Source organism: Ursus americanus, chromosome 6, assembly GCF_024610735.1.
Source record: "Ursus americanus isolate L20-20 chromosome 6, mUrsAme1.1.p, whole genome shotgun sequence".
Lineage (NCBI taxonomy): Eukaryota > Metazoa > Chordata > Mammalia > Carnivora > Ursidae > Ursus > Ursus americanus.
The window spans coordinates 27,254,417-27,267,864 of record NC_142132.1 but is presented as its reverse complement, the minus strand read 5'-3'; the positions used below and the strand labels follow the sequence as shown (position 1 = coordinate 27,267,864).

General features: G+C 52.5%; 1 protein-coding gene across 8 annotated transcripts in view; it reads left to right on the top strand.

Moving 5' to 3' along the window:
* The window catches only part of PAX2 (paired box 2), an 89,581-nt gene that overhangs the window by 72,399 nt on the left and 3,734 nt on the right, over window positions 1-13,448 (top strand). For all 8 annotated transcript variants that reach the window (XM_087862787.1, XM_087862786.1, XM_087862789.1 and 5 more), the window contains one exon: window positions 11,926-12,027. In XM_087862787.1, the coding sequence (XP_087718913.1) occupies window positions 11,926-12,027 (102 nt within the window). The remainder of the gene's footprint in view (window positions 1-11,925; window positions 12,028-13,448) is intronic.

The window sequence follows — 13,448 nt, the reverse complement described above, 5'->3', positions numbered from 1 at the left end:
AGGTGAGAAACGGGGCAGTGCCCAGAGACTTCATGGGCCACCTCAGGAGTGGGTCCGGCGTGGTGGCCTTTGGGCCAGGACTTCGTGGGTAGCAGTAGGCAGTGATGCAAGGACAGCAGACACAAGAGAGGGGGACTTGGGCTGTGTTCTTCTAGAAAGATCTTGGCATCTGTGAAAACTTCAAGCACAGCTGGCATATGGGAGAGGCTTTGGGTGTATTTGTAGAAATTTCTCTTGAAGATTCTTAAAAAGCTTATTTTGTTGGAGAATATGAAGGACTTTGGTGGAGAAAGAAAAGGAGAGGCTCTTTCCGGCCAGGTGTGTGCTAAACACGAGGGAGCAGGGAGGTCATGGGTGCCCGCAGCCTGGCTTGGGCGTGCTAGAGTGTTCAGGGCCCCCTCCTCACCCCCTGTGTCTCAGGCACCCAGCTCATCTTCCTCCCCGCGGACAGGCAGCTGAGGCTGTAAACCTCCAGGGATGAGCCCTGGGGAAACCGGCCCAGCAATGCCCTAGCCCCACCTGGAGGGCAGACCTTATTGATATTCCTGCCACCTCCTGGCACCGGAGGCTGATTTCAAACTTCACCAGCCACTTGATACAGCTGTTCCACAAGGTCAGGACTGAGCGGAGAGAGCAGCCTGGGCTATTGTGTGGAGGGGAGAGTGGGGCCCAGTGGGCCAGGACACAGCTAATCACTTCGCAGGCAAGGGTGGCTGCCAGCGTCTGGGGCTTGGCCTGATAGTCTCCCCTCCCCACCTTGCATCTTGGAACCAAAGAGAGAGACGGATTTTTCTGGGTGGTGTTTGCAAGTTCTGCCGAGATTTTAATTTCACTGCATCACAACTCAGCAAGCTGCCAAGTCAAGCTGGTTATTTAAATTTATCACCCACTTTCCCTTCCGCCGCTGGGCTGCCCTAGCTCAGCGGCGTCTCTTCTCTCCAGCCCACTGCTCTAGGCTGCTGGTCTGGAACGGAGCCGAGTCTCTCCGAAGTGATAAGGAAAAAGGGACCAGCTAGTGGAGAGAGTGGGTTGGCGGTACTCTGGCCCCAGGCCTCCTCAGGTTGGCTGGTGGTGGCTGGTACCTTCTTCTATCAACTTCTTACCCTTCCAGAGGACCCCGTAGGGGGTTGTCATCAACCCCTCAGCAGTCCCAGAGACCTCTGGGCCAGGACTTCAGGGAGGACTCTGGCTGCATCTGTGTGCTGGTGCCTTCAAGTCTCCCATCACTGGTAGAAAAGAGCCCCTCATCCCCATGACCTTCACCTGGACCTCTCCCTTCCTGTGCCTGTCCAGGTCTTCAGGCATAGAGGAGCATGCCGGGCCACTGGTAGCAGTGTTGATCTGGGAGAGAAGGAGTGCTAGTTTCAGGAGGCCCCAAGGCCCTTGGAGAGTCCCTTGGCGCGGTGAAAGTCCACCGCGAAGGTGAGAGCAGGCTCCCAACCCTGGAGGCCACACAGAGCGAGACAGGGAGTGTGTGGCGGCTTTCCATGCTAACCCTAGCAGCCCCAGAATCCACCCGTCAGTCCATGGAGCTGCCGCCCTGCGTGGCCTTCCCCGGCCTCCGGTGGTTATTGCCACCAAGCACCGGGAGAGCTTCGCAAGGGGGTAGGTCTTGCCACCCTCCTTTTAGTCCCAGAGAGGTAATGGAGGAATGAGATCCATGTTCAGAAACAAGGCGGGCTACCCTCCCCTAAACACAGCTGGATAAAAATGTGGCAGCCAGAATTGTTAACACACAACCAAAGCTCACTCTGGTACTGGAAGGAGAGGGAGACTCAAGGCCAGCGCGGTACGTGAGACCCGCAGTGTCACACTGGGCGCGGCCCGTCACTGGGGAGACTGGAGCCACGACCTTGGGTCCTAAAGGAGCAGGAAGCTGGAACTCTTACCCTGCGTAAAGCCAGGAACAGAGCCGGACAACGCTGTCTGTGAAAGGGGGACACGCAGATTATCCCGGTGGTCCAGGGAAGCGAGTGAATGAAAAATGGTCTCCATGAAAAATGGAGCCCCCAAGACTGACCCTGGTTCAGAGTCCAAATTTATACCTGAGTAGATGGCAGGAACCCCCAGCCAAGAACTGACATAAAAATTTTTCTAGGATAATAACCCACTCAGAAACCCCAGCAGGAACCAGGGCCGACCTTCTCTGTAGGGGCACGCGCCAACCTAGGGCACGTGGGACTCCATCACCAAAGACGAGCTCAGCACGAGAAATTACACACCTCGTGTGAATACAGGCTATCATGAGGGAGAGTTAGCAGAAGCAAGAAATAGGACGATTAATATCGCCAAGCACTGGGGATAATAGAACAGCCCAAAAGCAGCTATAAAATAAGCATATTTCATATTCCAAAAAAGGATAACAGAAACGTATTAGTTTTGTGTTTATCACGGATCCAGATCCCACATCCCCTTCCCCACCGTGGCTCAGCCAGTCTTCGGGTAATAAAAATCAAAAAGGATGAGGAGGGAAGACGACACCTATAGCTTATTGTTTTGAGGTCCAGGAGCCATGGAAAGAGCTGAGTCTCAGGCAGCCCTGAGAGTAGAGCCTGCCCCCTGCTTAGCCACGCTCCCAGACTCAAGTGTCAGCAGAGAATCTTCCCTTTGGAAAAATGTCTGAACTTTGGAAGGCTAGGGACAAGGAAAATACAGTCCTCCTCAGTGAAAAAAAGCCTTGTTAGCTTCTCTACCCTGGGTGGATGGCAGTGGGGGGAGAAGGTGGTTTTATTCAAGTGTTTGGGAGAAACTTTTCTTGATGCCTTAAGACTACAGTTTTGAAGAAATCTATAGCTAAGATCCAGGAGGAGATGTGGCTGCTGTCCAGAGGGGAGTGCCCAAGGTGGGGAGAGGGAGCAGAAGCTTCTCCTGGAAGCTGGTAAATTGGGGGGAGGTCAGTAAGGCAAAGTTCAAAGCTGAAAAGCAGGGCTGACCCCCCCAGGTCCTGGAGGCCTGTGAAAACTGTGCCGGTTCAGCTTCTGAGAAAGGGTTGTGAGCGCTCAGAAGCTCAGACCCCTTGCGCACATCTGGGATGGTCAGTGAAGTGGCCTTTTAGCAGACAGAAGTGTGGATCCTGGGAAACCCTCCTCCTCCTACCCAGGGAGGCCTGAGGACCTCCAGAAACCGCCTCTTTCCTGTAGTTAACAACCCCCTTCCAATGCAACTGCACTTCCCTCCATAAAACAAACAGCTTAGCCCTTGGCCAGCCCCTCCGGGGGAGAGGAGGGCAATAAAGGCTGAGAAATGTTTCTGAAGGAGGCTGGGAGTCTCCTAGCCTTGTCTGTCGGCTCAAAGCCCCTGATTAGCTAGAGGAATTTAGGGCACAGACATCAGAGCTCCTCTCCAACCTTGAAAGGAGGGGGCTAGGGCAACTTCTGACGTACAACAAGTCCGAGCCCTTTGCTGCGAAGGCCAAACCAAGCCAGAGGGCTTCTCCACAGCACCCCTGTGCCCTGGACCCTTCACTTAGGCCTGGAGGACCCAACAGTATGGAGCTAGCTTTCTCCACACATCCCTGAGGCCTCCAGCCGCGTCCCCAAGGACCTCCAGCCCCCAGACCTCGGCTCTGATTTAATTACGGGGGCATTTCCATAGCAATGAGACATTGACAGATAATGCAGGTGCCCTGGGCCTGCAGCCTTGGGAGTCATTGGATCTGGGCTCTTTCCCTTCCTCCTTTATCCAGTTCACCTTTAGAGGGAAAGGGTATTGAAAAGAAGGAGCACTAATCCACTCCAGGCCTGGCAGAGTCAGATGGAATTGGAGCAGAATGAGAGCCGTACCACCCCAACGTTCATCCTAAATCCACGTCCAAGTCTGTGCCTCCCGGCCCCCGCTGGTGGTGACGGGCTGCCCATTCCAGCAGGGTGCCCTGGACAGAAGCACATGGGGTGCTAATGGAGCTGCAGAGGGGAAGAGAGTCATGGGGAAGATGAAGAAGGTGTGCAAGTCTCCCGGGTATTTAAGCAAAGACGCAGTACCGTGGTCTCTAAGCCGAGCTCAGATGCGGCCCATTACCTTGGGCCTTCCTCTTGACTTCTCCCTTCATCTCTTCCCTCCACCCATGAGACCCGAAGGCTGAGCACCCCAAATGGGCTGTGCTTAGTCCTCCACAGCCGGGGCTCACTGATCCATGTAGAGATCGGGGCGGGGGGCTAGCTTTAATGTGAAGCAAAGTATTTTTAAGAAATCAATGATCTTTATTTCAGGTGCATATAGTAGCCAACTCAGGCTAACAAAGGGTTGCCTAATAGAAAGCACTGGGCCCCATTTTCATCATGAGCCAGGTTATGGAGAACCTTTCAGCTCCAATATAGATGTTTAGAGATGCTTGGGGTGTCCCAAAGGAGAAGTCTCCAAAAGAGGGATCCCCTGGCACTGAGTTTGTTTACCCCCTTATCTAGGGCACTTTCCAAGAAGAAAAGGTCGGCTCAGTAAAAGTAAAATCAGTTAACTCAATCTTTTCTGAATGACTAGAAACCCTAAGTGGTGGTGTCCCAACGAATATTCCAGGTGTGCCTTGGGACCAAGGGCTCAGAAATGTCCCAGTGGCCTCAAAGCCACCTAGGTGAGACCTGAAAGCCTATTTCCCCAGAGAGCCAGCCAGCCCCCAAGAGACAGAAAGCCCCCCCACCCCCCCAAACACACACACACTGCTTCCCTAGGGCCATCAGAATCTTTCCTTCCCTGCTATCAGCCTCAGGACAAACAAGCCAGCACTTTTTCAACACTGAGCTTTGGGAGGCAAGCCCTGCCACTATTGTTCCTTCTGAGAGGGCTTTGCTCCCTTCAGCCTGGAATCCTCCCCTCTCCTCCCCAGTGGCGGCTGGGCTGCCAGGCAGGGAGGGAGGAAGTCTGAGGGCCCGCTCCCAGAACAGCCTAATGCTCCAGCAGCTTAAGTGGCCGTTTTCCTTGGGATTAGGGTTTCACTTACACAGAGCGCCTGAAAAACGCTGCGGCCTTCGGAAGGATTAGAGCTGACAATTCAGTGCTCTCAGAGAACAAAATAAAGCCGGAGAGGAACTGGGAGACCTGGAGTATCGGGAGACTGTGCAAACAGGCTTAACCTCTGCCCACCCAGCATGAGGGTCTCTCGTGCTCTGAGCCCGTCAGTGAGCCGGGCCGGCCTCCGGAGCACTGGCACCTGCCCCACTCCAGTCTCCACTTGCGATTTGCTAAAGGAGCTACGGAAGGCAGTTTGGAGAAGTGAAGGAGGAGAGGGCTGGGATGTCTTCCCCTGTCTCTGAGCCTCAGTTTCCTTCTCTAGAAGATAGCCAGACTCCCTTTCAGGCCTCTGAAAATGGGATACTCCCCAGCACTCCCTAGCCTTCTCCCAGGATCCCGAGCCTGCAGGTCAATCCACAGCCCCGCTGAGTTAAAAGGAAGCCCCCTCTTGGGGGCCCTAGGCCAGCGGGCGACCACGGCCCAGAGGAGGGCACTGTGCTGGGAAGAGAAGGAGTGAGAACAGCATAACTGGTTGCACCCAGCTGGTTGGCTGTCAGGGTCTCCCCTTCCTGCGCCCCCGCACAGATCTGGGCAGCATCCCTGCCTCGGGCACAGCGGGAGCTCCAGGTCCCGCTGGGCGGGAAGCACGAGCAGCTAGGAGAGCGGCACCTGAGCTGCGAGCACAGCCCCCTCTGCTGGAACCCAGAGCAGGCCAGGCTCGGGATGAAGAGCTCGGCGGCCAGCATGGTGCCTGGGGCTGGGGGCTCTCTGCCCACCCCCTCCCCCCACCCAGGGGAAACCTTGGGGAGGTTTCGGAAACATGGGGAATAAGCAACAAAAGGAAACATGTAGAAAACTCTTTTCCTGTCTTTTAAAAGCAGCTTCTACAGATTCAAAGTTTGTTACTTCAGTGGATTATATAAACTTGGATGGGTCATGAAGTGATGGTAATGGCGTCTGTAAAGGTACAGTGCGTAGGCAGTGATTACAAATGTAGTGGCTGTGCATCCTTGGAAGTATTATACAGGCTTGTGTCAGATGCAGACAGACTGCCAACCTCGAGCACCTTCACTACCTATGAGCTGCGGACGAAACTTGACCATAGGATAGTAAAACAAGAGTTATGTTTTCTGGCCTTAGGGTCCTCCATAGTGTCAAGTGGAGAGCAGAAGTGCTCATTTTCAGAGAACGATGCTGAGGAAATCATCTGCACACTCACCGAATGGAACTTTGGCTGTATAAATCTATGTCTAATAAGTCTTGTGGTCTGAGTCATCACCGGCCAGAGCGTCTCTGCTGCTTTGGCGGCTGCCTTCTTATTATTTCCTGGGTCTTCTGGATGCTGACGTTTTCCTCACTTTCGATCAGCCTCTCTGCTCCTTCACCTGTTATTCTGCTGTTCTTTGTATGAGCTCATCTATCGGTACAATTCAAGTGCGTTCTAACGAATCGGTGTCTTTCTTATGCCAGGGAACAGGTTCTTGGGGTTTGTTAAAAATAGTGTTTACCGATCTTTGAGTCATGAATACGTTTGAGAATATGATAAAAGCCATCCAGATATTGTATACGTGTACCTATAACGCTTGATGTATGGCTTTGTATGGACTCCGTGAAGCACATCCATGGGGTCCTACGGGGTCAGTGAACCCCAGTTTAAAATCCTTGCTGTGGAAAATGGAAGAACCTGAAACATGCAGGCAACAAGAAGCAACAAGATGTTGTTTTAGGAAGGATTCACTTAGCATAATCCCAGGTTACTCTCCTGGACCAAATACCTAATTTCTGAGTCTATAATGTTCAAGGATGTCATTGTAGAATCAATTCCAAGAGTACTGCTCGTTCTTTCCTCCAGATTCTGCCATCTACTATCTGTGGACTCTTGAACATAACACTTAGCCCGTCTGAGTTTCAGATCCACATCGTGGGTTGATACGAGGATTAAAAGAGATACGACACAGAAGATCTTTAGGACGGTGCCTAGCTGTAGTGACGCTCAGTGAAGGCTAGCTAGTCTAGCGTACGCAGAAACGCAACTCTGCCCTTGACTCTTCGAGCTGACAAAGCATCGATTATCTGGTGACTGAAATTTTCCGATTTCTTAATAAAGTCACTCACTTTGCTGTTCTCTGTACTTGGGAGAGGAACTGCGCTTAGATTCTCCAAAACAGTTGATTTGATCTGGCCCATTTGGTAAGGAATGTCTGACAAAAGTGCACTGCAGTGATTGCTGGAGAAATTGGCTGTAGACTCTTCGGGGACTTCCGCAGCTGAACTGAGAAGACATCCTCATCAAGTACAGTGCTTCTAACACTTCTGGGTACTTGAAGATTCTCGACTACTGCTGTTTCTTGAAGAGCTTCTTTGTTTCTTAGAAAACTCGCCGAGGAGGTTAATACTCCCCCCCATGGAGTCTTACCATAGACGTTCGATGTCAGTATTTTATTCTTTATGTCCTGTTTTTCTTGCCTCGTCTTAATGACCACGGTGACGATAAGAGATTTTGCTTGTTGGGTGACTTCTTTTCCTTTCCTTTGGCCCTTTTGGGGATTGTCTGGCTTCATGTTGTCATTCAAAGGCAGTGCTGCTACAGACATAGCTTCCAACGTGGGCTGTCTCGTGTGCGAGCTCTGTGGCCACGAGGACGTCATTATGCCTCTGTGCCTCCATTTTCTCAACTTGGAGACAAGGGAGTTAGATCGTCTCGAAGGCTCGTCCATCTTTAAAACGTTGTGATCTTAGGAAGCAAGTTTCCCACACGAAATGCCCATCCCCCGGTAACATGTGGGTTTGGGGTTTTTTGTTTTTTTAACCCATTTGTGATTCTTGGTGCTGTTGTCACTTTACTAGCATTGTGGGTGAGCAAACACTTTGCTGCTTCCCGTCTTCTGCTGGGCGGCACACACCTTGTAACCGATGTATTTTGCCATATAGCTGTTTTCTCCTCTTTCTGTGCTTTTGCTTGTTTGTTTTTGGGGGGCGGCTGTGCTTACAGTTTTAGAGCCCATCTCTGCTCCCCTCTGTCCATCCGTCTGCAGTGCTCTGATGATTCTTCCTTGCACACATCCCATTACCCATTCATATCTCTCACTAAAAGAGGCTTGCTCAAAGAATGCTGCTGGGCAAATGGTATGATGGTCTTAGTAATTTGAAAACTTCCTGCAGTATGTGTTTTCCATTATTGACAATGGTGTTCCAGAAGAATATATGGCTCTGGCAAGAGTTTGGTCAATTTTTTCCTCCTCTTCAGGTGTCCCCTGTGTACTAATGAAGCCATTGAGAGTGCTTTGTATGCGGTGGCTTCACCTCTGTTGGTTCAGGGGTGCTGACGGGCACCTCTCTGTGGTGGCACTGACGTTCCGGGGTAGAGAGCTCGGCTGTGTGCGGAACGCCAGGAAGCGTGTAGGCTTCCTCCTCAGCGTGGGGTCCTTCTCTCGCATTTTAAGAATGTCTGAATAGCACTTCCCAGATTCAGTTTTTTAACCAGAATTTGGAAATGTGCCTTTCCGTGAACAGTTGTCTGGGTGACTTCCAGCACGCAGAAGTTTCTGTATGCTGCAAGTTAGCCTGACTGTTTTGCGAGAGGAAAAGCCAGTGGAAATAAACATCGCAATAGGGTAACTCCAGGTTAGCTGGAGACACCTTTCCAGGCGTCTGGCCTTTCTTCCTCTCTCCTGAAGTCAGGTAGGGAATTGTAGGACACAACCTTAGATTACAAGGAATTCATGTGTGACAGGTTATAGGAACCAGGCAGCTGAAAACCAGAATTCAGGTGCATTTAAATTCCTGTTTTAAAGAAAGCATACTTCTCTTCCTGGCTGCTTTGTAGGCATTAAGATCACAGGACCAGGAGGAACTGGGTTTCTATATCTTTTAACTGCAAAACTTCTACCTCTTCCCTAATTCTCCTCGTCTTGGGCCCAATAAATGCCATATTATTAATCTCTCAAGGAATTGATAGATATTGCTGTCCTTGTCCACTTCGGACCCACTCCACTGAGAGATGGTCAGGAGGAGTGAAACTTTTAACAGCAGAAGTCATAGGGCGCCTGGGTGGCTCAGTCGTTAAGCATCTGCCTTCAGCTCAGGGTGTGATCCCAGGGTCCTGCTCCACTGGGAAGCCTGCTTCTTCCTCTCCCACTCCTCCTGCTTGTGTTCCCTCTCTTGCTGGCTGTCTCTCTCTCTGTCAAATGGATAAATAAAAAGTCTTAAAAAAAAAAAAAAACAGAAGTCAGTGAAATCCACAACAAAGCAGACACGGATTCTTTCTTCTGTCTCCCTGGGAGTCTGAAGTGATCTCTTGTCTGATGGTTCTGCTCTGTTATCTGTTCTTGAGTTTTAGGAAATGTAAGATCTTAGCTATATTAGACAGGTATAGAGGAGAACCATTCTATTGCGTGATAAAACTGAGTCACAATATAAGTCACTGTCATCTCTCCCCATCCTATAAAAATTCATAATCCCTTGTTCAAACTGTTTTTAGAGAAAAGGCAGATTTCAGCGTTTACATTTTGTCCCAGCCTTTACCTCTTCAAAGGAGACCAACACACATGAAACGATTAGAAAACAGTACCACCCACCTGGAATTGACAAGAAGTGCACTAGCGTGATAGACAATCAATCGGTAGAGTATTTACTGAGCACCACTGATCGATTTCTCAACTATGCAAGACAGAGCAGACGGGGCCCTGCCCTCAGCTTGGTGACGCTCTGTCCGAGGAAGCAAGCCGTAATATGAAACAGGTCCGTGCCGACACGGTCAGCCAGGCCGCACAGACAGTATAGAAGTTTAGAACAAAGAAACTTCCCTGATAGGTAGAATGGTAGGCATTTTAAGGCTTGAGTTGGAAAGAGAGGGAAACTATGAGGAAGAAGAAGAAATGATATGCAAAAGCACAGAGAGGTTCCACAGCACACACGCCTGTGAAAACAGTCCAGCTAACCCAGGCGGAGTGAGACTCAGAGCTGAGAAAGTCAGGTGGGGAGAGTCCCCAGGAGGCTTTGAAAGCCTGGCAGAGTGTAGATTCCAGCTGTGGACTACAGAGAATTGGTGATGGTTTTCAGGAGGGAAGTGATAGGTTGAAAGCAGCGTTTCACGAGGACTAGCCGGTCAGCCACACCTGGGATAGACTGGAGGGGCGAGAATGGGCAGGCAGGCAGGGCATATGAGCAAAAGCACCGTTACGGCGGGCCAAGGGTTGGGGCTCAGGAGCTGAGTTCTGGAGGCCGTAGAGGAAATGGAGCTGGGGCCAATGTGACAGACACTGCTAAGGGCAGTTGGTAACACTCGGTGACTGACCTCATCCAGAGGGGAAGGACAAAGGCTATATCAAGAAGGATTTCAGGGCTCCTGGGTGGCTCAGTCGGTTAAGCGCCTGACTCTTGATTTCAGCTCAGGTCATGATCTCAGGGTCGTTCAGGGTCGTCAGACTGGGCGTGGAGCCTGCTTAAGATTCTCTCTCACACTCCCTCACCCCCTTCATCCTGCCCCCCCCTCGAGAGTGCTCTCTCTCTCTCAAAAAAAAGGATTGCAAAGTGTTTTGGTTTGGTGGTCTTCAAGAAGGTCGGTAGACATGACTGGGGGGACGATGAGTTGGCTTTTATTCCCGCTAGGGTTCAGGGGACAGTGGGACAGCTAATGTTCAGCAGGCGGCTGGAGGTACAGAGCGCTGAGCTGTAGCTCCGTATACTCAGGGAAAGACGAGTCGCTCAGACGTGTTAAGGGAGGAGTGAGGAACTCACATCTCAGAAAAGTAGGAGATGAGGTGAAATTCAAGGAGACAGTGGCAGGGAGAGCAAGGGGCGCTTTGAAATAGCCATGGGGAGGATGAAGACTAGGGCAACTGACGGAAGGAAAACGAACTGGGCCAGCTATGCATAGTCCCGTGACTTCCGCCAGCCACGCTTTGCCTTCTCGGGGGCCGGACAGAGGCACTGGAGTGGGAGGGGGCACAGGCTGAAGAGGAGGCTAAGGGGGGTGTGGAGGGGGTAAGTGGGACCCAGGAGAGCATCACGTTGTCTCTAGGGCATGGAAGGTGGGAGAGGGAAGAGGGCAAATGATTGTCATTGAAGATTGGGGCATAAATTGCAAGGCAGGTGGTGATCCCTTCACGGCGCTGGAGGGGACAGGCAAGGAAAGGAGGCCACTCAAGTGCAGCTGGGTCCCAGAGATGTCTGTGGACTAGGGTGGCTCTTTCACTCCAGGACACTGCTAAGGAAAGCCCTGCCTCCCACCCTCCAGACTCTAGCTAGTAGAAGTTTCCAGAGACAGAAGTCCATCAGCTTGTGGGGGGAGCAGGTTCTGCTCATTGGAACCTTATCTGATCCACTTGAACTGTTGGCTCAAAGCTCCTGATTTTCACTTCAGGGATGGTTTTCTGTCATTTAAATGCCATAAACACTAACAGCAAAACAGCCCACTGGCTGCACAACCTCCCCCTCCCACCCCCGCCCCGCTCTCCACACCTGCCAGGCCCAGCCCCTGCAGCACTACTTAGAGAGGACAAGGAAGACCCATCAGCCCCAGTATGGGTGGGGGTGGGGGTATCCTCAAGCCCGAAGGAAAGATGGGGTGCTAGAGAGGTGAGGGGTGAGCAAGATGGTAGAGATCCATTTGGCTACTGGAGAAACCACCGCTGAATATCTTCCCCGAGAGGAGGACTGAAAGCAGGTCAGCCCCCCCCCTTCTCTGGGTTTGGGCCACAAGACACACAAGCAAAGGTAAACACGTACGCGCATAAACGCACACGGAGAGACACAAAGCGCCACACAGAGCAGAGGTGCACAGGCCATCCCAGGACATTTAGGCAGCAAGCTTAAACACATGTAAACCCACACCCGGACCTGGTCATTCAGATATTCTCCCCCATGTCTGCACACAGCTCTTTCCTTTCCAAGAGTTTCCTTCCCACGAAGTACCCTGGTGTGAGCAGAGGCAGGCCTCTCTCTTCCAGGCCTCACCCCTTCCCCTTTGTGTTTTTCCAGGTCGTGACATGGCGAGCACCACTCTGCCTGGTTACCCCCCTCACGTGCCCCCCACTGGCCAGGGAAGCTACCCCACCTCCACCCTGGCAGGAATGGTGCCTGGTAGGTGACAATGCTGCAGCTGCCTGATTTAGGTGGGGGTGACTAAATTGTGGGTGAGCTGCTGAGTGGTCTGTAGTCTGAGGCTGGGGGTGGGGGGAGACCCAACATCCCTTCCCCCCCAAACCATTGCTGTTCCACCCCTCTCTCTCCCTAGAGGCTGCAATTGGTCCCTCATCCTCCCTCATGAGCATCCCAGGGAGGGAGTTTGCAGAAGTGGCTCTTGTGTGCACCCCAGTGTATGTCATGGCCCCTCCACAGTGCCCACGCACCCGATCCTGTGCCTGGGGAGCCCTCAGCCTCCGCTCCTCTCTCAGTGCCCTAGCCCACCCCCAGCCAGCTGACACTGCTTGGAAGAGCCTGCCCTGGTTTCCATGGAAACTTGGAGCCAAGAACCATTTCCAGGGGCATTGTCAGTCACTCAGACAAAGCCACCCTGGTCCACACCAACCCACAGGGAAGACCAGTGTGGAGAATGGACCCCTCCCCAGGGAGAGGAGGGAGCTAGTCCCTAAGGAAAGAGGAACAGAGGACAGGCTATGGCAGGGCCCAGAGAGACAAGCTAGAACACCACGTGTCCTCGGAGGTACCGGGGCCCTTGTTGCTCCCGAGGAGTTGGGTCTGGACGGTGTGGCTCAGAGAGGTGGAGGCCAGGCGCAGGCTCTGAGGACCGCAGCTGGAGTTTGTGCTCTTCCCAACCTCTCACCCCCGACTGGAAGCTGGGCTTGAGGCCAGAGAGTTGAAGCTTCTATTCGCAGAAACACCAAAAAACTCTTGTCTTAAAGAGAGTGAAACTCGCTGGGCCTGCAGCCCATTCTGCTGGCGGCCCTCCCCTGATGCACCACCCTCATGGTGAGGGAGGATAGTCAAGAGGGTGACTGGCCCCATTCCCGGATATCCATCCAGGGACAGCCCTGGCTAAGCAGAGCTTGGGGGGATGGGCAGTGGCAAAGAGGGAGAGGGCTGATGGGAGTTAGAGGGACTGGCTAAGGAGAGCTGGGAGGTGTGGGTGAGGGGACTCCTGCCCAGATCTGGAGTGGGGGTAGAAGTGTTGGGGACAAGGAGATTCTTCTGCGAAGGTCCCAGCAGTGAGCAGGTGGAGGCTGGAGAAGGTCTTAGAGAGGTGGGGGTGAGGGAGGGGGTGTCTGCAAGGAGGTGGGGATGAGGGGAGCCGCAGAGAGCTCATGGTGGCAAGGGGGGAGTCGTTAAACAGAATCTAGTGCTGATGAGGAAATTACACTTGTTTCATTAGCGATGGGGAAGGAGATAGCTCAGTTCCTCTTGGTCACAGTTGAGCTCAGAAGCTCATTATCCTGCTGCACGCATGCTTTCCCTCCTCGTCAATAAACAGGCTTTCCAGTGGCTGCATCCCCCACCCCCACCCCAGCTCCCTCTCCGAGAGGGGCCCCTTCTCCTCTACTTAA